Here is a 25,168-nt window from a genome sequence, read left to right as displayed (position 1 = left end):
GACCACCACTCAGGACTCAAACCATTATGTGCTGAAGTCCAGTAAGGAAGACAAAAGCCCTGCCACTTAGCCCAGGGGGCACTTCAACCTTCCACTATGAAGCAATAGGAAAGCCAGTGGCTGCAGAGGTGCATCTGGTGGCCAATAACAACTACCATGGAAATGTGAAGTAGGAGGACTGGGGAGATAGTTTAGTTGGTTTGTGCTTGTTCTGCAGACACAGGAGAGAAGGACTTGAGTTCAATCTCTCACACCCATATAACTAAGCTGAGTGTGATGGTACACATTTGTAAACTGAACAGTGGCTGGGAGTAGGGGTGGGGTAGAGACAGGCAGATCCTTGGAGCTTGCTAGTTAACTACTTACTCCAGCCTAATCAGTGAGCTCCAGATCCCATTGAGAGTCCTGGTATGCTTCCCTGAGGAACTACACTGGTGCTTGGCTTCTAGTCATATGTATATACATGTACAAGACAGGCACACACACATACTCATACACATTCTTTCACACACAGACAAAAAAATAGACATTCAAAAAACCAGGGTGAAATATAACTCATGCGTAGTTAGAGTGCTGCCAAGATGTTAGAGGCCTAAGGTTCAATCATGAGGGAAAAAACCAAAACACAAAAACAGACCTGTCCTGAATAAGGCTTTAAAAGAGCTGGATAAATGCAAATTATCGAACTGTAAGGACAACTATGAGCCTTGAACAGATTCAGGGGGACTGATCAGGAGGCTGGGACATTGGGACAGTTAGCACAGAACACTGTTCTGAAAGACTTAGATGGAAGGACATAGGTATACTGAAGGATAAAAGAAGATACTGTGTAAGTATGACGGAAACTGATCTAGTAGTGCAGGACATTCAGCAATCAAGCAATAGGCAGGGGAGTGCTCACATGAGGACAGGCGGGACTGAGCGACATCAGTGAGACTCCGGATGACTTACCACCAGCAAGATGTAGCTACAAGACTGAGGCCATTTTCTTTCTTTCTTTCTTTCTTTCTTTCTTTCTTTCTTTCTTTCTTTCTTTCTTTTTTTAAGATTTTATTTATTTATTATATATGCAGTCTTCTACCTGCATGCCAGCAGAGGGCACCAGATCTCACTCAAAGGGGTTGTGAGCCACCATGTGGTTGCTGGGGATTGAACTCAGAACCTCTAGAAGAGCAGTCAGTGCTCTTAACTGCTGAGCCATCTCTCCAGCCCGAAATTTTCTTTTTAAAAATAACATAAAGATAAATAGAATAGATGAAATAATGGTTTCCAAGGCATGTATAAGCCACTCCTCAACCCTAACTACAGAACTGTTAAGAAATCAATGTGACTTCAGCAAGTGATCAAAGTCAACAACCACAATGTTAAGCTTCTTTGACTGTTGCCAAGTGTGTACTCATCACATGATGAAAATGCACTTTCTCTTTATGGACTTTTCTCTACATCATACTATAAACATGGTGATGGGAAATAAATCAGAAGGCTGTCAAATAGGAGGCTATATCACAGAATCCATGGCTGCTCCTCCTCAAAACTGTTTTTTAAGATTACAAAAAACAAAGGAAGACTAAGAACTGTTAAGAGTGAGTAGCCCAAAGTAACATAATAACTAAACGTAATGTGGTGTTCAAGGCAAGATCCTGCACAGGAAAAAAAGACATTGGGAAGAATGTGCCACTATTCATTTAGATTTGTGGTAAATACATCACACAAGATGGGAAGAGAAAAGGTTAGGTGTGAGGTGTGGTTGCTTCTGAGGACAACTGCTGTCCAAGGTGGACACTGAGCTCTTACATACTTGACAATGGGTATTTCCCACTTCCTTTTGCCAGAAGCACAAGAACTGTCTCCAATAGTCACCATGAGTCCTGTGGAAGCTCTAGGTAAAATTCACAGTAACAGTGCCCACCCTATGACTGGGCTTCCAGGATTTTCAAACTCTTGTCCTGTCTAGCCTGAGCCTCTAGAATTTACCAACTACAGTTCAGGTTTCCTACTGTGGCTCTGGCTCCTAAAGACAGAGCTATTTGCTCTGTGCTATGTTTCTATTCACCTCTCTGTTGACTTCTGTAGTTATCCTGTGAACTTGCTCTTCTTCCTGGAGCTGAGAACATTTCAGAAGTTAGTTTTGGAGCCCTAGGGTGTGGAACTGTAAGCTCCAACACCCTCATGTACACAGACATCCTCAGTGCTGCCTTGTCTATTTGCTCAGGTTCTTACTGGGTAGTTTCACTTGAGTTTTATTTACCATGTGATTATTACCTCTGTTTGAAATGACAAATTAAAATGTTTATAAAGTTGGATTTACTAAGTTTTTCTCTTACTGGTCTTCCTCTAGAGGTTGTACACAAGAAATCTTAATATAAGATCAAGCATGTTTTCTTTTATTAGTTTTATTGCTTAAGGTTTTATGGTTTTTAATATATGATCACTTGAAATGAATTTTTTATGTATGTTATCAAACATGAATAAGGTTGTTTTTGTTTATGGCATATGGCTATGCTACTCTTCCAAGCAAAAGTTGTTGAAATGCCAGTCTTTCTTCTGTCTCTGCAATTCTGTCAAGGTAATATTGGCATAATGACAGAGCAATACACAAAAATAGATGAAAGGCCTAGAAATCAATCCTCATGTGGGTGGTCAAATGACCTTTAACAAGGATGCTTAGGCTGGTGAAAGGAAAAAGGCAGTCTCTTCACAGTGCTGGGAAACTCAGTATCCATGTGCACAAAGAATGAAACGGTGTGAAGGTGGCTGGAGTGATGACTCAGGTTAAGAGTATATGTGATGCATGCAGAGAACACACACAGAGTTAAGATGGTAAATTTCATGCTGTATGTTTCATCATTCAGGAAAAAAAAAGAAAAGAAAGAAACCAATAGGAAAAGTTGGGCATGGTGGCACACTTTTGAAATCCTAGCACTTGAGAGATGAAGTCAGTAAGACTATGTATGAGTTCCAGGAGAGCATGACAATACCTTACCTTAAAATAAGAGGTGGATACAAAAACACATGGCATGTTAACATTAATCAAAGGAAAACATGGACACCTGTATTTGTTTCAGAAGAACAGACTTTAAAGCAGGAAAGCTGCTTTAATGATAGAGGGCTAAATCTCCATGAAGAATAACAAAGCCTAATATATACATGCCTAACAACAAAGCATCAAAACATGACGCTAAAATAGCACGAGCAACATGGAGACAGCTGATGGCTTCGTACACACTAAACATACTTTACCATGTAATACAGTAATCATACTCCTTCTTAATGTTTAATCAAAGGATTCAAAATCTTGTATCTACACAAAACAATACATACTAATATGCATCATCACCTTATTAATTACCATCTTTCAACAAATGACTGGATAAACTGTGCTTTGCTAGAATAATTCAGGCTAAAATAGCAGTAAGCCCATGTGAGGACATGGAAGGACCAACAATACATATTACTAATCAGAAGAGGTCAAGCTGAAAAGGCTACCCAATGAATGATTCCTCTTTGGTACCCTGAAAAGGTTACAAAAACAAAACAAAACAAAACAAAAACAAAGACAGTGATTGCCCAGGGTGGGGGGAAGATAGACAACACAGCTGATCGATTTGGCAGTGGGACTATCTACAATGTTACACACTGACAACAAATGTTACATGCTTGAAACTTGAAACATGTGATACCAAGAAGTTCACCTAATATATAAACTATAAACCACAGGCTTTGGATGATAATGGTGTTTCCACACAGGCTCATCAGCTGTAAAACAGCACTCTGCGGAGTGTTATTGACAGTGGGGGAGGCTACACAGTGTACAGACAAGCACATATGGAAACTGTACTGGATTTTCTGTTCCACTTTGCTGTGAAATGAAAACCACTCTTTAAAAAAAAGTAATGTCTTCCTTGAAAACAGATTAACGTGTGGCAAGTAAGTAACTGTGGAGTCCCTGTCCCTAAATGGGACATCTATATCACTTCTTCCAAGGCTCAGGGAATCTAGGAGACAATGGAGGGTAAGAATATGATTGTCGGAGGCTGGAGTAGAGTGCTGTCAGCGTCTTCTGCACATGACATGGCACTATACTGACCTCACTGCAGCTGTTACCATTTCATTCACTACTGGTGGGGGAGGGAAACTCACGAAGCTACCCCACTGTTAATAGGTGCTGGGAAAGGGGCTACTTGCTTCAATGATACAGGCACTAATAAGCTACCAATGTCCCAGTGACAGGCCTCAACTCATGTTCAGGAAGTGACTGTCAGAGGATTGGCTGGGAAGAAGAGTTTCCGGGTGCGGGGAGGTAATGAAGGAAATGACCCAAACTTCAGCATATACATGATTAAACTGTCAAAAGAATAATAAATAACTTTTTTTTTTCTGGTTTTTCAAGATATGGTTTCTCTGTGTAACAGCCCTGGCTGTCCTGGGACTCACTTTGTAGATCAGGCTGGCCCCGAAATCAGAAATCTGTCTGCCTCTGCTGGGATTAAAGGCATGTGTCACCTCTGCCAGGCTAAGAATAACATCTTAAAAGACTAAAGATGCTTGAGACCATTAGTCATTATAGAAACTCAAGTTTAATCACAGTGAGCCCTGCTAGCCCTGCTATAGCTAGTGGCTGCCTGGGCTCCTGGAAAATGCTGACCCACTGCAGTGGAGAGTGGCTTCACAGTTCCTCTCTTCTAACTCTTCCCTTCATTTGGTTTCACTGCACAGTGCTGGAGGTTGAATCCATTTTACAGACTGACTGGGTTTTGTAGATTACACCAGAAACAAAACTGCAGACAAGGAATCACTTTCCTATTACCTATAAGCATTTCACATTGGCACAAATCCTGGCTTCCCAAAAAAAAATTTTTTTTCTTCCAAAAAAATAGCTTTAAATACCAATTTTGTAACTTCTTTTGAATTTAGACTTTCCGGGCATATTTTAAACATGTTATTTTATTTTTTGATACTACCTATTTTGTATCTTTTTTCTTTTTCTTTTTTATTTGGTTTTTCAAGACAGGGTTTCCCTGTATTGTTTTGGAGTCTGTCCTGGAACTCACTCTGTAGACCAGGATGGTCTCGAACTCACAGAGATCCAGCTGCTTCTGCTTCCCAAGTGCTGGGACTAAAGGCGTATGCCACCAACACCTAGCCTATTTTGTATCTTTTGCATAATTTTTGTTCCCAGTTTGAGATTTAGATACAGTCTAAACTTTAAATTATTTTTGATCCTTTTGATTTTACTATTAGGATCCCCACCTGTTATTGTCTTTTCTAAAATGCACTTTAAATGTCCAGCATTCCCTTGTTTTGCAATAAAAAAAAAGCGAACCTCACCATCACTCCAGTTTATCCCAATATTTTGTCACTTCTGAGTCATTAACCAGTTAGTGGTGGGTTAACTAGAGGAGAAGCTGATCAAATCAAATTGCTACATGCTGGTGAAACCCTTGCTTATATGGAGGTTTAAATCACTTAAATTTAAGATGGCTAATTCATATTTACCAGAAAACAATGTGGTTTGATTCTTTTTCCTCTTACCATAGTCATTTGACCACAGATTTTTTTCCACATTTAAATTTTTTTTTATTTTGTTATTATGTTTTAATTGTATGGGAACTTTATATCATGCACCCCAATCCCACTCATTTCCCTGTCCCTCTGTATCCCTCCCACCTGCAGTGCCCCCCCCCAAAGAAAACCCAAAAAAGCATGAAAATAATAAAGAAAAACATTCACTCCTCAGTCTTTCTCACCTCTTCATCCTAGTAGCATTGGGAGTTGCTGTGTAGCACATAGTACACCCCTCTGTCCAAACTGCTTTGCTCATTGTGTAAATGAGTCATTGGTCAGGCTCAAGGCCTCTGGCCTTGGCACACCATCAATATCGCATCCCCACTGACATTCCTCTCAGTTATCTTGCTGTTGCTGGGAGTCATGGAGATCCTACAGCTATAGTTCCACAGGACCAGTCCCTTCACATACTCCAGCACGTCATAGATGGGATAGATGTTGGAGTGTTCCCTGGATGCGTACCTGGGTGGCTACATGCTGGATGCTGGACCACTCCTCTCAGGCAAGGGGCGGAGCCAGCTCTCAAAGTGAGGGGTAGGGGGAGCTCTCCCAAGGGTATGAGGGCCAGCTCTCCTAATAGGGGCGGGGCCAGCTTTCCCTGCACTAGTTGACCACAGATTTAAAGCTCTACCATAGTTAAAACAGACCTGGTGTTTATAAAACACCATTTCCCACTTAAGTGACAATGCTTAATTTTGTCATATCTGAGAGTGTTAAACTAAATGTGGTTTCTGTGGATCACAATATCTCACACAGCAGGAACCTGGCATCTTCGGGTCTGACAATTCCATTTCCTGCACACTAAGATGATTCCCTATACTTCCAAATGCTGACAGTGTGCAAAATGTAGACTGAGGAGACAGGACTTGCTTTCAAAACCTGAGGCAATTGCACACTGCAACAAAAGAAATGAAAATAAAAAGGGGAAACATGTATTCAAAAGGCTTACTTCCTCAGGTTTCTTACTTTCTTCATGCCACTCACTGTACTGACAAAGGGGACAGAGTTCAAACCTGGCTTCTAAGACTCTGCAGTGAAGCTTCAATTGCCTCCATCCACCACTGTATTCTCTCTGAAACACTCAGCCCATCCAACCTGTCTCACCCTCAGTCCAACACTAACCCTCCACCTCTGTCCATCCACCTCAACACTTCACCCTGCCAATTAACCTTGTGCTCCTCATAACTCGATGCCATTTGTCTCAGAAGCTAACTGATAATCTCTAGCACACATTCCCTTCCAGAGTCTCATTTCTGAATCCATTAGTTTCAAAGAACATTAAAAGGAGGCAATGAAAAGTACACTGTTGAAAGACACAGTAAGAAACTAAATTTTAAAAACCAAAGTAAGTGAAAACAAATCCATAAAGTAGGCTTACCCGTATCATTACTTTCAGGCAGAGGTTCATATTCTGAGTGATCCAGAGCCAGAGTGCTCATGTCTGTCTGGTCCGCCTCTTGTAAGTCTGACAGTCCTGCATTCTCATGACTTTTGTCACCATCGCCATTGGCATCCAATCCTATAACTGCAATTGTATCCCAAAATGCTATGTTAGAAGAATAACTTTCCCTTAAAATAAAGCTTACATTGGTGATTACTCAAAAGTTTTTAAATGGATTATAAAAGCTCCCAAGACTCTAAGTCATTGGCTCTCAACCTTCCCAATCCTGGGGCCCTTTCATACAGTTCCTCGTGTTGTGGTGACCCCCAACCATAATATTATTTTCATTGCTACCTCATAACTGTAATTTTGCTACTGTTATGAATCATAATGTAAATATCTCTTTTCTGGTGGTCTTAGGTCCACCCCTGTGAAAAGGGGTGGCAACCTACAGGTTGAGAGCTGCTGCTCTAAATACTATCACAAACCAGGACACAAATGTGAATGGAGAAGACAGATTAAAATCTTAAGGAAGGCAAAGGCTTAAAAGTAGGCTGCTCCAGGCTCCCTACTCACCCTGCTGGTCACAGTCTACAGGATGGTCAGGGGCCTCCTCCCACGAGGCATTCACACCAACAGCGGCGCTACTTGCTTCCAAATGTAACCCCCATACTTTCGCATTAGGGTTTAGCTCTGAAACCTTAGTTGTTGGGACCTAGAAAAAATTTCACACACATACACATATATATATACATGTATACTAAGTTCAACCAAATGCTGTTTTGTTAGTTTACAGTTAAAAAAAAAATAGTTACAAGAATGTAGGCTTGAAAGGCTAAGCCTAACTATTCACACACACCTTTGGGATGAAATGAGGCTCAAAAGAAACAGAGCTGATGTAGTCAGAACTCCACCTAAGTCATGCTAAGTTTCTTCTAACCACAAGGCTACTATGAAATGTAAATGACAGATGCTTGCATTTCATCTCACAACTGAATAACCAGTGATTTCCTATATGACCTAACACAGATCCCAATTCATAGATCTACAAATTCAATACAATGCAGATGGAAACATATTAGTTATACAATTTCAAGCACATAAGCAAGAGATAGAAAAAAAAAAATCAAAGATCCTCCTAGCAGACAGGCTCCTGAAGCACAAGAGAAAGCCAGGAAAACCCCTTACACTCTCAGCAGAGCTACTCGCCCCCATTCCTGAGACAGCCTCCCTATCACCTCGGCCAACCACTTCAGAACAACTCCCCCGAGCTACCACAGGGGCTGCAGGTGATGCTGACACTTCTAGACTAGGACTCTCACCTGTGTTAACACCACCGAGGCTTGAATCCAACATCGTACTGACAGCTGTACAGTTATTTACTCTCTATAAACATCACCTGGAAAGGACTTCTGTCTGCCGGGCTCACATTTTAATGTTTCTCTCTGTGTAGTCCAAGCTGTCCCACAACTTGATCTGTGGACCAAGCAGTCTTTTGAACTCATAGATCTTCCTGCCTCTGCTTCCCAAGTGCTGGGATTAAAGGTGTGCTTCACCATCACCTGGTGGATTTTTTGGTAGTGGATAAATGCATAAAAGTATATTTGGGCCAGGCGTTGGTGGTGCATGCCTTTAATCTCAGCACTCGGGAGGCAGAGGCAGGCCGATCTCTGTGAGTTCGAGGCCAGCCTGTTCTCCAGAGCACAGTTGCCAGGATAGGCTCCAAAGCTACACAGAGAAACCCTGTCACGAAAAACCAAAAAAAAAAAAAAAAAAAAAAAAAAAAAAAAAAAAAAAAGAAAAAAGAAAGAAAAGTATATTTGGTAGTGAAAGTGTAAAATGCAATGTGAAGCTCCACAGATTCAGAATGGCTATTCTAACTGTACAGAAATTCACTGAGGTTTATAGACATAGGTCCTGGATAATTGTGCATGATGTTTTTTTTTATTTGCAGGTACTTTAATTTAAAAAAGGAAAGAAATTCAAATATTCATAATAAAAAATAAAGTGATGGCTTAAGGCACGCAGCACAAACCTGGTACTCATTGAGCACTCATTAAATCATTAGTTTACTGATTACAATGACAATAAAATCCCATGCTTAGATGCTGGAGACCTCATCTAAAGGTTTCCAGCTCAGAGTTTCAGAGCACTCTTACAGGACCACCACACCTCCTGGGTCTTGTTCAATTCCAGACATATCAGCTGCTTGCTTTTTCTAACACAACAGCACTTCAGTACGGTTTGTCTAGCATACCCTTTGATTTCCTTCAGGGATTATGGTCTTTGCCCATGCACTTTATAACTTGCCATATATCCCCTCACTAAGTGGATACTCTCCATTTCCATGGCTTTTTTTCCTGATGTAAAAAAAAAAACAAACAAACCTGGATTTCTTCTGCTTACAAACCCTTAATGTTTCCCCAACCCAGTGAAAAATAAAACATCCCAGTGGTTATTTCCCAAATACTGACGCCAATTTGCCATTTCACTTCTTCAACAAACCACTTGCCTTTTCAATTACACCACCAGACATGGTACCATGAAGTAGAGATTCTTCAAGAAGGGACAAGGGATCCCAATCCTGGGTGGTACCTCAAACTTAGTGTTCTAAGATGGGAACAGCCAGGCTGCATTGTTCCTGGGTTCAGCATAGACAGCACTCATTTCTGCACTCCATAACACATGAAGCACCATTAATGAGCTCTATTAAGGAAGCATGTAGATTTGTAATTACAAACATGTAGATTAAATCCACAGCCTGGGTCAAATAGTATTTATGTTCATCCCCTGGAAGCAACTGACCTTCTGCTACCTCCACTCACTGGGCAATACCTGAAACACCACATCACACCACAAAAAAGATGCCTAGTGAGCTCCCATCTGGACCAGAATTTGATTCCCAGCACCCATGTGGTAGCTCACAACCTGTTACTCCAGTCCCAGGGAACCTCTTCTGACCTTCCATAGCACAAGGTATGCACATGGTACACAGATACATGCTGGGAAAACATTCATGCACCTAAAATAAATAAATCTTTAAATAAGAAATCTGAGGCGAGACGGTGGTGCTGCCTATAATCCCAGTCTTTGGGAGGCAGAGGCTAACCAACCTCTGAGTTCAAGGCCTGCCTGATTTACAGAGCAAGTTCTAGGATGGCCAGGGTGACACAGAGAAATAAAAACAAAGAGAAATTTAGAAAAGAAAAAAAGAAAAAAGAAAAAAAAAAGGAAAGACACCATTATTCCTTAAGTATAGTTATGTCCAAGCCAGATATGAGGAATGCTACACAATTCTGAGCAGTTAATTAGGATTCGGTAATATCCTGCACTCCTACTACAATCAGAACAAGCCTAATAGGTAGATATTACTACCCACCCTCATTTCACAAGAAAACTAAGACAGAGAAAGGTTGAATGATCTGCCAATGGTAACAATGGTAGTGAGAAAATTGTGCTCCAGTAACAGCAAACATAAAACATTCAAAAACTAACTTCTCAAAATTGACATGAAAAATATTTTTATTAGAGACAAACCTGCTACTATTTAAAACATGGTTTTGCTTGTGGGTGTAAGAAACTTGTAAAGAATAATAAGAACCCTAGTTTCATCTGCCTAGCTCTATGAGCCAGAATTTTTCTTCCCTGAAAATATGTGTTGGCAACAGTTATTAAAACCAGAAACAAGCTGACCTTAGCTGCCACATTCTGAAGTGACTGTACATAGAAAGTCGACACTGCTTCTCTTTGAAGGATGGGGCATCCCACTCACAGGTTCTGATGCTCTGTATATTCAAATCACTATGCTCTATTTTTAAAAAAGGTACTGACTCACAAGTTTGTATTTTACAGATGTAAGATAGAATGGTCTTGCCAACAGGTTGCTGAATAGAGGAATGTCAGAGAAGGAAAAGTGGATGGGGAAACCAAAATATGGAAATATGAGATAATGGAACAAAGAGCCATAGAAGCCAGGCACAACACCTTTAATACCAGCAGCCAGAAGCTAGGACTCCGGATTAAGAGGTAGATGGATCTCTCATGAGTTCAAGGCCACCCAGGATTACATGAGACTAAATCAGTCTAAAAGAGTAAAAGAGCTCACTCACCCCTTTAGTTCCAGCATTAGGGAGGTATATAAAAATGATGAATATGTGTGATATAACATGTTAATTGGTTTAATTTAGCCATGCCATTGTGAACATACTGTATTCTGTAGCATAACTGTGCATGACTTTATTTATGAACTAAATAAATGAATGGGAAAAAAAAAAAAAAAAGACAGGAGCAAGGTCTCAGTACCAGGCATTCATTCTTCAGCCACATTGAGAATAGAACACCCCAGGCCTTTTAGAGGTAAGAACTCTCTGGTAGCTTAGCTGATTTTCTTCCCTGATTTTCAGGTTGAACCCCCAATATCTGTCTCTGGGTCATTTATTTTCATGATACATATGCTCAAGTTAGCTACCCAACATCAGCAGCAAAGCTTCTTCCAACCCACTGAGGTAGGGACACAAGTGATTTTGACTGAAACTAAGATTTTAGGGTCAGTTTCAAATAGCAAAATTTTCTGCCTTAGACACAATACAAAAATAAAACATACTTGAAATGTATTTGTGTTCTATAAATGTGACATGCTATCAGTGACTTCCAATAGTTGCTGAAACTCCTCACACTGTCCATATGACAAGAACTCCTGTCAGAAAGGTAAGGGATACTGAGCACAATAGTATCCATACAGAACGGTCTGCACAATGCTGTTGGGTAATTAATGGGCACGCTTCAGCACCAACAGTTTACACACAAACTCTGGCTTAAATAAACCAATTAATAATTCACATTTCTCATTTGAAAAAGGTTAAATTGATGCATTCACAGTCTTACAAATGCATCCAGGCTGCCTACAACCCAGAATTAACTAATTTTCACAAACACAATCAAAAGGTAAAGACTGTCAGAGCACAACACAACAAACACTGATACAGCATACTTACGAACAGTCCACCTCTAGTCTGCCATCCCCAAACAACACCATCCTCTGACACTGGCAGCTGATAAGGGGTCTGTTCCAATGAAAATGAAGCATTTCCTAAATACGGAGGCTTAATGTGTAGATCCTCACTAAAACCTTGTGCATCTTCTGTCATGTTTTCTGAGGCTGTGTTAGCCCAGAGATAGCCCACTTGATATCTACCACACCCACCTGCCAGTCCTTCTGAAAATTCCTGGCTTGCTAGCCCTGCCATTGGGTAATAGGAAAATTTATTTAAAGAATGAGCATAGAACTCTTCTGGGATCCTGTGCCAATCCATTTCTGAGTGATTTTCAGATACATTTAAGATGTCCTCTGTGGGTAATGCAACACAGTCACCACTTGGCACTGTACATTCTTTACTGTCTGTTGGGATGGCAGGAATTGCCTGGGGAGCATTACTGGGAATAGCTGCAGGTATATCCACTTGTATAGAGTCAACATCAGTAAAAGAGGAACACCCCTCAGAAGTGTCGCTTAACTCTATTTTTTTAAAAGTCACCTCACAGTTTCCTGAAAAATGCACCTCTCCATTAAAAGTAGATTCTTTAACTGTGGACTTGGCATTTCTTCCTTTTGTCTGGCATGGGTTTAAGCGGACAATGCTGTTAGGATCAAAACTGTCTTTATCCAAACAAAGATTCTCGTTTTCTTCATTGCAAGTTAGTTTTTGTTTGCTCAGTTCTGATGCACTGCTACTAAAGGAATTAGAAACTTTAATTGATTCAGAGTTAATGAAATGCGGTTCTGAGCTTTTGTCACTATTAACCCACTCCTCTTCACTTGACACTGGACTCTGCTTTAATGGTGGTACAACAGTAAGCTCTGGGTATTCATTCACTCCATCAGTTTTGTAACTGTTTTCAATTTGATTAGTTTCACAATCAGGATCTGCAGCTATGTCAGAAACAATACAAGTTACCTTGTTCCCATTGGGCAGGACGTTACATTTAAGACCACTTGTTTTCCACTGAAAGATTGTTTTAGCATCTGACTTGGCATTTTCTATGTCCTCCTCACCAGTGTCTCTATAATTAGTCTCCTGTGGTTCCCTTTCAGCCTTTTCTAGTACATAGGGTCCAGTAGATTGATTGTGTACTGCACCAACTAAGCTCTTCCCATGTACTTCTCCTGTGTTATCATGTTGGACTGCTTCTCTTGCTTCAGTATCAGTACAGGTGAAAATAAATGCAGGAGGCATTTCTGGGTCCTGAAGAGGTCTGGAGTGATCATGAGACTTGTCATTTGGCATTCTTTGGGAAAGTCCAAACTTTAGCAGACCTATCTTCTGGACTATCAATTCTGTATCTGGTTCACTTTCCTCTTGAGTTAAACCACAGGTCTCTGTCTGAGCCTTGTCTGCGCTACTACCTACACAGCGGTTTGCTTGATACCAACATTTCAACTCCCTCTTGTCATGGCCCTCCATCTCTAAAATGCTCATTCTATCTTCATCTTGATAAGTGGAACCATTTTCTGAATACAAGAACATCTCACCTCTGTTTGCCACCTGGATACTTCCAGTTTCCAGACTGCTATTCCCTAGGTGTTGCTCCTTCATTAGCACTGGCTCCCGGTGGGGTACAGGATTGGGGACATCAGGTTTGCTCAAGGCAACTTCTCTGAGATTAGCATGAACTGGGAGATACTCATTAGCTAAACTCTCTGAAACAAACCTTTTAGGGCTTAAATTAATCTTATCTAGACCAAAGGAAAGGATCCTACTTGGCCTGCTAACACTGATATGAAAATAATCATTGTCTTCTAGTAGTTTTTCAGAGTTATGCTCTCTTTTCCTATTAGAGTTTAAACTTTGGCCAGCACCAACTGTTATAGCCTCAGGTTCACCATTCCCATCAACATATGAAATGTCATTAAGTAAATTAACAAGTGAATCATCCACCTGACTTCCTATTCCTGAAGCACTGTTCTCTCTTTCTTCAGATATAGCACATGAACATTTTAATGAGTCACTGCCTATGTTAATATTTAATTCAGGGAGTAGGCCAGTATTATGCAATGTACTATGTTCTGTGTGATCTTTAAGGAATTTGGCATAAACTTGTGCCCTTAGAGAATCAGTTTGCAGGTCACTGATGTGTGCTTCATCAGATGGATCATCATGGTACACCAAAATATCAGAACTACAGTCACTTTTCTCACTAAATGCTTCTTTTGTTTCACAGGGGCGTAGGACATCCTGGTCTAACAGATCTTCATGCTGCAGCTTTAACTCGCCTGCCCTCTGTACAGCATTTGAGGTGGCACATTCTTCCCTGTTATCTAAAGGCCAATCCACTTGGAAAACTTCGTAAGTAACAGCTGAATGACATTCTTCTGCAGCTGCTCCATACATGGGAATATACAGTTCCTCTTCCATGTTCAAGCACTCCAGATCTATAGCACAAATACTGTAAAATTTGCTCTCCCTTGAATTCTTACAGTGTTTGTCATCAAGACAAATATGGCTTTTATTTTGCAACTTTCCAGCAGAAACATCTACAGAGTTATTCTCATTAAAACTACTGACTCGAACATTTAGTACTTTTTCTTTCTCTATTGAAGAGTTTTTACAAGTGGCAAGGTAACACTGCAGATGGTCACTTACAAAAGTTTCCTCCTGTGGGTCAGAAGGCATGGGCTCATGTGAGAAAGGCTGGTCATCTTCAGGACAAGCCTGTCCATCACTATTCCTACACAGGGGGTCACTGACAATCTCAGAATTCTCTTCAATAACAACAGTATCTAAATTCTTGTCACCCTCATCTAAATTTTCAGACCCATGAGAGAACTTATATATGGAAGAAGAATTATAATTCAGTGACTGATTTGATCTATGATCCAGTTCGTGCCCAGGCCTTGTAAAAACTCTAGTCCACACAGTGACACCAGCAGTGGCTCTGCTGGGTCCATTTTCAACATTGTGAAGCTCCTCACATTCAAGGCTACCAAATAATGAAGATAAAGTTTTACTTATCTTGTTTTCCGGTTTCTTCTCTTCCTCAGATTTTTGTAACAGGCCAATTTTCTCATTGTCACTGTCACTACTTAACTCTTTGCTGAAGCAACAGCCCATATCGAAAGTTCAAAAACTCACATCACAATGCTTGCCCTTTTCTGAGCTTCTACAAATACGTCTCACACTAACTTTCTATCATGTCTGAAAAGAAGCCAACACATGATACCAAAAATAACTCCTTGCACAGCAGTCACATGTTACTGCCACTCAAATCTAAATCCTAATGACAACAGAGCCCCGCCTGGCATTCATCAGACTCCTTGTACTGAAATCCAAATGGCACACGGAATGTAAAGGTGCAGAACAGGGTGTCGGGGGGAGGTAACAGAAACATATATGTGGCTTTTTTCTTATTTTCATAAACTTAATTCTAAAAACAACTCAAGTTGAATTCCTGCCAGTATTCCAAACTTCTGGTCTCTTTTTTTCAGTGTTTCAATATCTCTTGGATTATATGTAAGACAGCAGCCACCAAAGAATTCCCTTTAATGAAAACAATACCAGAAACCTTTAACATTTACAACTACTAGACTGCAAGTGGACACAGTGGGTAAGGGTGCTTTGCTGTGCAAACCTGGTAACTTGAGTTCATGCTGGGATGGAATTTCTGACCTGCACGTTTGCTGTGGCACAGGTACACTTGCATTCTTGTGCGCGCGCGCACACACGCGCACGAACACACACACACACACACACACATGCGCGCTCACGCTCACACACACACACACACACACTCTCTCACTCTCTCTCTCTCTCTCTCTCTCTCTCTCTCTCTCTCTCTCTCTCTCTCTCTCTCTCAATAATGTGAATAAATAAAATACATTTTACTGCTACTTAAAAGTTTAATTTTACCAGGAGTGGTGGCACACACCTTTAATCCCAGCACTCTGGAGGCAGAGGTAGGCAGACATCTCTGAGTCTGAGTCCAGCCAGGTCTACAAAGTGAGTTCTAGTCAGGGTGGTTAAACAGAGAAACCCTGTCTCAAAAAGCCCAAAAAATAAAAAAAAAAAAAAAAAATAAGAATTCTCCTAAAAGCACTATATACTGCTAAAAATATTTAACCTGTAAGATACTGTGCTAAAAGCTGGCAGGTGTCATTTTTAAACCAAATGCAAGTATTGGCTATTTTCAGACTATCAAGCTTTCTATGAGCCTACTTATTCAATATGCAGACATGTAGTAATTAATCTAACCATTCACTCAGAAACAATGTCATTAAAAGGCATAATTTGTTGATGGGTGGGGTGGGGTGCAGGAGAGTAAAACATAGCCTTGTATAAGCTAAGCAAACATTCTACCACAGTGCTACATCTCAAGACAGTTCCTTTGGTTAAGTTCTCTTATCATGTTATCTTTAAGTAGTTTTAAAGGATTATTTCTGGTTGGTACAGTAAGATGGCTTAGTAGGTAAAGGCAGTGGCTGCCAAGCCTGACAATTCAAGTTTGATCTCTGGTACCAACACTGTGAAAAGGAGAGAACTGACTCCCCAATTTGTCCTCTGACCTCTAAAAACATGCTATGACTTGTGTCTAATGTGTGTGTGCACATATACACATGAAATAATTAGATATAATGAAATGGTTAAGATCATTCTGACATAGTTTAGGTTTTATTGAGTTGTCAATAGTTTAGTGCATAAGAAGAATCAAAATCCCATATCATGATTACAAAAGACATGGCACTTTGCAGAAAACAAGCACTTCCACTAACACTGCTCTCTCTCAAACAGCATCTCTGCTCATTTAAGCTAAAATGCAACAGAATCATTACAATAGAAAATGGCCCCAAGGCCAAAGTAGTTCCACTAAGAACACCGAGGCAACTTGGCTGCAGAGAAGGCAGTAGGATTTAGACCCTGAACCCTTACTTCTTGCCTCTTACACTAGGATGACAATTACGGGTCACTATACACAGTTTATACAGTACTGAGGATCTCTCCCTACATGTGAGGCAAATCATCTATCAACAAAGCTATATATTCAGTCTATTTCCTTATTCTTTTACTTAGGATTTGACTCGCACATTCTTAAAAAACAATCATCAAAATGTAAAGTTAATCATATACATACATACAATTAACCGAATGCAGATACACTGAAAACACTGTAATGAATACTTGAGAATAAATTAATATACCTGGCACTTCCATTGTGGAAAGAGACAATATTAACACTTAACACACTCAAGGACACAGTGTTAAATGGGTCCTCCTCCTGAGAAACATCTACATTTTTCTAAATGTTTTACAATACATATTTGGGATGATGCCATATCTGGCCCTCTCGGCTGTGGCTAGACAATCTGTAATAAATCTAGAAATGAATTACCTGAGTCAAAGCTGGGATGGAACTTGTCTGAGAAGTGGTTTGTGATATAGGACCATTCATCTGTAAAATTGAAAACATCAAAAACTTCATCATTATAACATAAAGAAAACATAAATTTTAAACCATAGTAATTAAGCAAAACCAAACCCGTTAAAAATGCATGTTTTTACATTAGCAAAGAAATTTATGATTAAGCACATTCAGAAGAACAGAGGAACCTAAAAATATATAATTTTTGAAGTTCCAAGTAAAATTTCTGGTAGTTTCAATTGGGGTGATTTTAAAAAGCTACTTTTCCCAACACCACTTAGAAACTTTAATTATTACTGCTTGACAAGATTAAATCTTTTTTGTTTTTTTTTTTGTTTGTTTGTTTGTTTGTTTTCGTTTTGTAAGACAGGGTTTAGAACTCACAGAGATCCACCTGAGTGCTGGGATTAAAGGTGCACCATCTCCGCCCAACTAGGATTAAAAGTTTTATATGTAAGTTGCTTGTATGTATTCAAATTTGTGTGCAAGTGCCCTCGGGGGTCACTGGATGGCCTGAAGCTTACAAGATAGTTAAAGCTGCCTATGGTGGGTGCCAGGGACTCTTAAACACTGAGTCTTCTTTCTAGGATTAAAATTCAAAGGTAGCCAAAACAACAAAAAGTATAATAAAATCCCAATCAACTCTTTAAATATACTTTACTACAGTGGCTGTAATATTAGTAAGGTATTCAGCTTTTAAAGCTATTTTATGTGCATCTTAGTGTTTGCATGCATGAATGTCTGTGTACCACATGTATGCCTAGTACCCATGGAGGTCAAAAGAGGGGTCAGATCCCCTGGAAGTGGAGTTATATACAGATGGTTGTAAGACATGATGTGGAATCTGGGTGGTGGTGGCCCATGCTTTTCTTTAATCCCAGCACTCAGGAGACAGAGGCAGGAGGATCTCTGTGATTTCGAGACCAGCCTGGTCTACAAGAGCTAGTTCCAAGACAGGCTCCAAAGCTACACCCTTTCTCTGGGGAAACAAACAAAAAACAGACATGATGTAGATGCTGGAAACCCAACCCAGGTCCCTTGCAAGAACAACAAGGGCTCTTAATTATGGAGCCATGTAACATGAATAAAAACACCCAGAGACTGAATATCAGAAAAACAAAGCAGTTAACCACTAGCTTCTTACTGCTACTTTGGACTAAATGGGCTAATCCTGTCTCCATGAGCTGTCACTAAGGCTCGGACTGTAACCTCTCCTTAGCGTGGCTGGCTGAGAATGAATGCCTCATACTGACACCTATTCCTGTCCTGGGATTAAAGGTGGGAGCTAGAATTCTTTTAGACTTGTATAGATCTGGGTGGCCTTGGAATCACAGAGATCCGTCTATCTCTTAATCCTGAGTCCTAGGATTAAAGGCATGTACCACCACCCCTTTGCTTCTGGCTTCTGGGATTAAAGGTGTGTGCCTGGCTTCTATGGCTTGAGGCTGACTTTGCTTTCTTAATGCAAGCTTTAATAAATCATAAATAACATATCACTACGTAGCCATGTCTCCAGCCTACACTTCCATTATTTTATTTATTATTATTTGTATATGTTAGATGTATGTTTACAGCATGTGTGTGAGTGTGGGTAGGTGGGTGCCAGTGTGCATATGAAGTCAAAGAACAACTTCTCTCCTTCCATTGTGGAATATGGGAACCAGTGTGCATATGAAGTCAAAGAACAACTTTCCATTGTGGAATATGGGAATCTAATTCAGATTGTCAGGCTTGTGTGACAACTGCTTTTACTCACCTCCTGGCCCTAAATCACATTTTCTTGATACAAAGCTTTAAGTATCTAAAGTTAGAGGTGTTTTCTGTATCACCTAGTACAGCAGTTCTCAACCTGGGGTTGCATCTCAGATATCTACATTATGACTCATAACAGCAGCAAAATTACAGTTATGAAATAGCAATGAAAAAAATTTAAGGTTGGGGTCACCACAATACGAGGAACTGTATTAAAGGGATGTGGCTTTAGGATGGTTGAGAACCATTGATCCAGTACTTTTAGTTTCTGCTACTAAAGCTGCACAGGGTTCAGTCTGAAATATTAGAGCTTGCTATTTGAGGGAACTTCAGAATCAAAACATAGAAAGTAGCTGGGGTGGTGGTGGTGGTGGTGGTGGTGGTGGTGGTGGTGGTGGTGGTGGTGCACGCCTTTAATCCCAGCACTTAGGAGGCAGAGGCAGGCGGATCTCTGTGAGTTACACAGTTACTAAAGACAGGGATGCCACACAGAGATGCCAAGACAACTTAAGCAGGCCTACACCATTCTTGTACAAGTGAGCTTCTGTTTGCCCTATAGGTCTTTACCTCTAACTCACTGCTAAATAAATGTGCTTCTCTTACTGTAGGGATCTCAGCCAGGAACACTGGATGAGTAAGAAGTCCTTATGCCTCTGTAAGACTGTTATAATTGATACACTTGTTCAAAGACTCTTCTTAAGTCCAATGTAGTGTTCTTTATTAGAAAAACAAATGGATGCCTGTGGCCTGTGGGCCTCTCCTCCCTCCAACACCTACCAGATGAGAGCTGTCCTTGCCCTCCTGGACTCGCTGTGCCTGCGGTTCAGCCACAATTTTAGTGTCCTGATCAGAAGTCATGGGCTCCACTGGAGAAGTATAATGCTAACCTCACGACACTGGAAAAGGACAGAGAGTGAAAGGGTCACTTGAGAAGCACCAGTTTTTGTAGTTTTATTTTTGAGATGGTCTAACTCTGTAACCCATGGAACTAATATAGTCCAGGTTGCCTCCAACTCACTGGAATCCTCTTGCTTTAGCTTCCCCAATGCTGGGATCCTAAGGGTGAGCCACTACACCCAGCATTATAACTAATTCTTAAAGTAAAATTACTAAGTCTGAAAACGCTTGAATCTTCACCCTTCTGGATTCTAAATAGTTTAGAAATAACTGCCCAGAACACTCATACAAGTTTCTCCTTTAGACAACCAAACTATGTGCTTAACACAGAAAAGCCCAGGAACTCATCTTAAAACCTAAAACCGAGGAGTTAATATTCAAGGCACATGAGGAATATTCATAGCCAAGAGTAAAAACCAAGGATTGGTGAATTGGCTCAGTGGTTAAGAGCATTGGCTGCTCTTCCAAAGGACTGGGGTTCAATTCCCAGCATCCACATGGCATCTCACAGCTGTCTGTAACTCCAGTTCCAGGGAATCTGTCACCCTCACACAGGCATACATGCAGGCAAAACATCAATGCAAACAAAATAAATAAATCTTTAAAAAAAAAAAAAAGCTAATTTCAAAAATGGCCAAAGAATATAAATACCACCCACTCCAATCAATGGAAAATGACAAACATACATACTTAGAAGTTCAAATACCTCACTAATCATCAGGGAAAAGCTAATTAAAACCACAAAAAGATACCACCATGCACCTGTTAGGATAGCTATAAAAAAGGACAAGTGACAACAAGTGTTGACATGGGTGTGGAGAACAGAGAATGTGGGAGGAAGGACCCATGAGGCCATTACTGAAAATGGTAGGTTTCTCAAAAATTTAAAAATAAAACTATTACAGTATATGATCCAGCAATTGCATTTTATTTTATTTTATTTTATTATTATTTTGGTATACATCCAAAGGAAATGCAGTAAGGTGCTTGTAAAAATAGCCTATGCTCACTACAGCATCACTCATGCTAGCTAAGATACAGACAAGAGAATCCCCAACAGATGAAGGAATAAGGTGAAGGAGTATGATTGTTCAGACTCATAAAAAATCTTGTTATTTACCAAAAGGTAAATAACAAGGTAAATAGCAAGTTCCAGGCCAGCCAGAGCTACATTAAAGAATAATTGCAAAGGAAGTGATTTCACTAGAAACTGAAAATAGTTGAGTAAAGTTGTACAAACACTGGAGGATTCGAGAAACACAATAAACTTCACATGTAATACCTCATCTAACTTTCAAAAATGACTTAGGAAGAGGTAACTTTCATGACTTTCACTGTGAGGATTCCTAAGCATTCAGTTCTGAATTGAAGGCATTTCTTCTTTAGTGCTTAACAAATAAGATAAAGAGCTCAATGCAGGCCTGGTACCTTTTCAGTCACTTCTGAAAACAATTACCAGAAGGCCAAAAAGGAGGGGGGGGGGGAATATATAAGCAACTTGTTTTTGTTTCATTAAATACCCATACAGGTTTTTTCACTTATTACAATTTTCAGTTAGCATACAAAGTAATGGGTTTCATCACAGCACCTTCACATACCTCATTATACTTTGTTCTCATTCATTTCCTTCTCCCACTGTCCTTTCCCATGTGCAGTACCCAGGTGGGTCCGCTCTCTTCTCCAATTAAGTCCCAATTTATGCTCGTATTCCATTTTCCTATTTCCCATCTCCCAAAGATCTCTTCATCTCCTCTCATGATCCTCTTTCTAGTTTGGTGACCACCATACACATATACAAATATATGTACACAAACATGGAGAGAGGGAGGAGGGAAGGAGGGAGGGAGAGAGGGAGGGGAGGGAAGGGAGGGAGGGAGGGGAGGGGAGGGAGGGGAGGGGAGGGGAGGGGAGGGAGGATTTTGAATGTAGGTTCCATAGGAGAGAAAACATGGATGTCTTTGAATCTGGTTTATTACAATTAACATCATTTTCAGATGCATACATTTTCCTGAAAATATTTTGATTTCATGAAAAAATTCTACTGTGTGCCACATTTTCTAGGCTGGCTATCTGTCAATAGCCATCTAGGTTGCCTCCATTTCCTGACTATTATGAACAGTGCAGCAATGAACATGGATGAGCAAGTACACATAGTTGGATTCTTAGCTCTTTGAAGAATCTCCATAATGGATGCACAAGTTCACATTTCCACTAGCCCTTTCCCCATATCCTTGCCAGTATTTGTTACTTGCTTTAATCTGATTTTATTATATATGTGTATGAGAGTTTTGCCTGTATTTATGTCTGTGCCTAGTGCCTGTGGAGGTCAGAAGGTGTCAGGATCCTCCACAACTGGAGTTGTGAGCTGCTATGTGGTGGCTGGGAATTGAACCTGAATCCTCAGGAAGAGCACAGCAGTGCTCATAAATCCCTGAGCAATCTCTCCAGCTCCATCATTTGCTTCCTTGACAATAGCCATTCTGATTGGGAGGAGATGGAATCTCAAAGTGGCTGTAAGTGCATTTTCCCAACAGCTAAGGATGTTGAAGGTTTTTTCATCTCTATAATGCTGCTGCTCCCTATCCTCAAAAAAAAAAAAAAAAAAAAAAAAAAAAAAAAAAAAAAAAAAAAAAAAAAAAAAAAAAAAAAAAAACTGGTTCTAATTTCTAATACTCTTATTAATGAAATTATTTGATGATCAAAAGCAATTTCAGCCAGGCATAATAGCATAGACCTTTAATCCCAAAACTTGGGAAGAAGAGACAGGCAGATAGAGCTTACAAGTTCCAGACCAGCTAGGGCTGCATAACAAGATCCTGCCTCAAAAGATAATGAAATTTAAAAAGAAACACCAAGCAATCCTAGAAGGGTGGTGTAGAACACATGTGCTATGAGGGTACACTAGGGAATAGAAAATTTTAAGAAGGAAATAAGGAAACAGAGGCGAGGCTTAGGGGGAGGTCAGACAAAACTAAGGATCTATGAAAAAGTCTTAAGGAAACCTGGTACTTGGTAAACTAATTAAAAATAAAGAGTTGAAATGAGGTATCCTGAACGGGGAGATAATCAGACCCCCAGAAGCCATAGATTATTAAATGAAGAACCCAGTGACTCTGCCCTCCCCCTACCGCTGGCCAAGTTGTTTGTTGTTCAGGAAGACCTGAGAACACCAAATAATACAGGTGATTGCTACAATAGCTGGCTGCTCACCAGGACTAGATAGATAGCCTTATTGCTGAAGACACCACATAATCTGGTTATAGACAGAGAAATCAAACTGGAACTGAGATTAAAAAGCTTCCTCTTTGAGGGCTAACCTTCATAGTGCCAGAACAGGCTATGCAGGCTGCTGGGAGGAATCTTACTATGAAGTGGGTCTTGCACATTATATCAACCTGTCCCACAAGTACATTAGAGGTACATCTGTTATGGGGGTAACCAAGTTCATTTTGGCTGATATTGAGACCCACTCCACTGGGAGGAATTCACTTCTGGTCTCAATAAATCTGGTCAAAAGCTGGGACTATGGAGGCCATAGGCCCTGGTGAGGGAGCCACTGCTGTTGTTTTGCTAAACAGAGATGATAAGGCCATCATTTTTTCCTTCTAAATAATTAGGCTTGTGTCCAAAAGCTGTCAACTTTGGCCTAGGAAACTTCTGCTGCAGTGGGCAGCAGTAACTGCAGACTCACAACTGGTCAAAGTGACCAGAGTAACTGCTACACACTCAACCATAAATGGGACATCCACAACTGCCTACCCCAAGACTTTACCTCAAGGAGTAAAGAATGTAAAGGACCAAAAGAAAGAAAATGTTTTGAATGTTCTCTGCTGGGCATGACATGGATACTATACTCTTGAGCCCACAGCAGCTATGATTATGATACACGGTTGGGGTCATCAACCCGCCGTAGTGGGGGGGCTCATGAGACCCCTTGACTCCCTAAGGATTGTATCTCAGGCTGGCTTTCAACTTGCCAAGTAGTCAAGTGACTTTGGACTTCTACTTCTATTGCCTCCATTTTCTACATGCTAGGATAACTGGCATGCCCCACCATGCCCACTTTATGCTGTGGCAGTTGAATCCAGGACCTTATTTATGCATGCTAGACAAATAATCAACCACCTCAGCTACAGGCCCAGCACTTAACATGAACTTTATAAAAATTATGTAATTATAAAACATCTGAGCAAGAAAAAAATACTTAGCATTCCCCTGCACCAAAACAAAACAGTGAAGAAGCTGAAGGGAGGGCGCTCTGTTTTAGGTGTGTGGATATTATGCACATGTGTAAGTACACACATAGAAGTCAGAGGAGAATATCAAGTGTCCTGTAGTATCACTCTTTGTCTTAAGTCCTTGAGACAGAATCTCTCAGGAATTTGAAAGCAGGGTAGCACCAACCCTAGTGATCCTCCTGTCTCTAGGACCCACAGTGCTGGGGTTACAAATGTGAATGACTATGTCCAGCTTTTTATGTGAGTGCCTAAGATTTACTAAGGTCCTCATGTGTGTGCAGCATGTGTGCTTACCAAGACATCTCCACAGGCCAATGAGGTCAATTTTTTTTTTTTTTTTTTTTTTTGAGACAGGGTTTCTCTATGGCTTTGGAGGCTGTCCTGGAACTAGCTCTTGTAGACCAGGCTGGTCTCGAACTCACAGAGATCCACCTGCCTCTGCCTCCCGAGTGCTGGGATTAAAGGCGTGTGCCACCAATGCCCGATGGTTCAGCCGTTAAAGGCTAGGCTCACAACCAAAAATATAAGAGGTCAATTTTGAAGGGCAAATTTTAGTTATTTAAAAAAAAAACAAAAAAAAAAAAACAAAAAACAAAAAAACTACGGGTCTGGCCAGGCATTGGTGGTGTACACCTTTAATCCCAGCACTCAGGAGGCAGAGGCAGGCAGATCTCTGTGAGTTTGAGACCAGCCTGGTATACAAGAGCTAGTTCCAGGACAACCTCCAAAGCCACAGAGAAACCCTGTCTCGAAAAAAACGAAAAACTACAGGTCTGACTTTTAGAGAATATGGTAGAATAGAAGCTATGTCTTGAGTTGAATTGAATGACAAGAGTCAGGACAACAAGGAACACTTTCAAAGAATTAGAGTAAAAACAGAAGTACAAAGGGAGTGGCAGGACAGCTGAAAAGTGTGCAAAGACAG

General features: G+C 40.5%; 1 protein-coding gene across 2 annotated transcripts in view; it reads right to left on the bottom strand.

Moving 5' to 3' along the window:
• The window catches only part of Larp4b (La ribonucleoprotein 4B), a 76,233-nt gene that overhangs the window by 30,035 nt on the left and 21,030 nt on the right, over positions 1 to 25,168 (bottom strand). Inside the window, exons 2-6 of one of the 2 annotated variants that reach the window (XM_027405069.2) lie at positions 19,886 to 20,004; positions 17,327 to 17,386; positions 11,941 to 12,009; positions 7,523 to 7,661; positions 6,944 to 7,090 (exon numbers count right to left, since the gene is read on the bottom strand). In XM_027405069.2, coding sequence (XP_027260870.1) covers positions 6,944 to 7,090; positions 7,523 to 7,661; positions 11,941 to 12,009; positions 17,327 to 17,386; positions 19,886 to 19,966 — 496 coding nt within the window. In that variant the 5' untranslated portion in view covers positions 19,967 to 20,004. The remainder of the gene's footprint in view (positions 1 to 6,943; positions 7,091 to 7,522; positions 7,662 to 11,940; positions 12,010 to 17,326; positions 17,387 to 19,885; positions 20,005 to 25,168) is intronic. The other variant, XM_027405070.2, reaches the window with a different exon arrangement.

The sequence above is a fragment of the Cricetulus griseus genome, chromosome 3 (genome assembly GCF_003668045.3).
Source record: "Cricetulus griseus strain 17A/GY chromosome 3, alternate assembly CriGri-PICRH-1.0, whole genome shotgun sequence".
Lineage (NCBI taxonomy): Eukaryota > Metazoa > Chordata > Mammalia > Rodentia > Cricetidae > Cricetulus > Cricetulus griseus.
The sequence above is the reverse complement of the archived record's forward strand: the minus strand, read 5'-3'. Positions and strand labels throughout refer to the sequence as shown.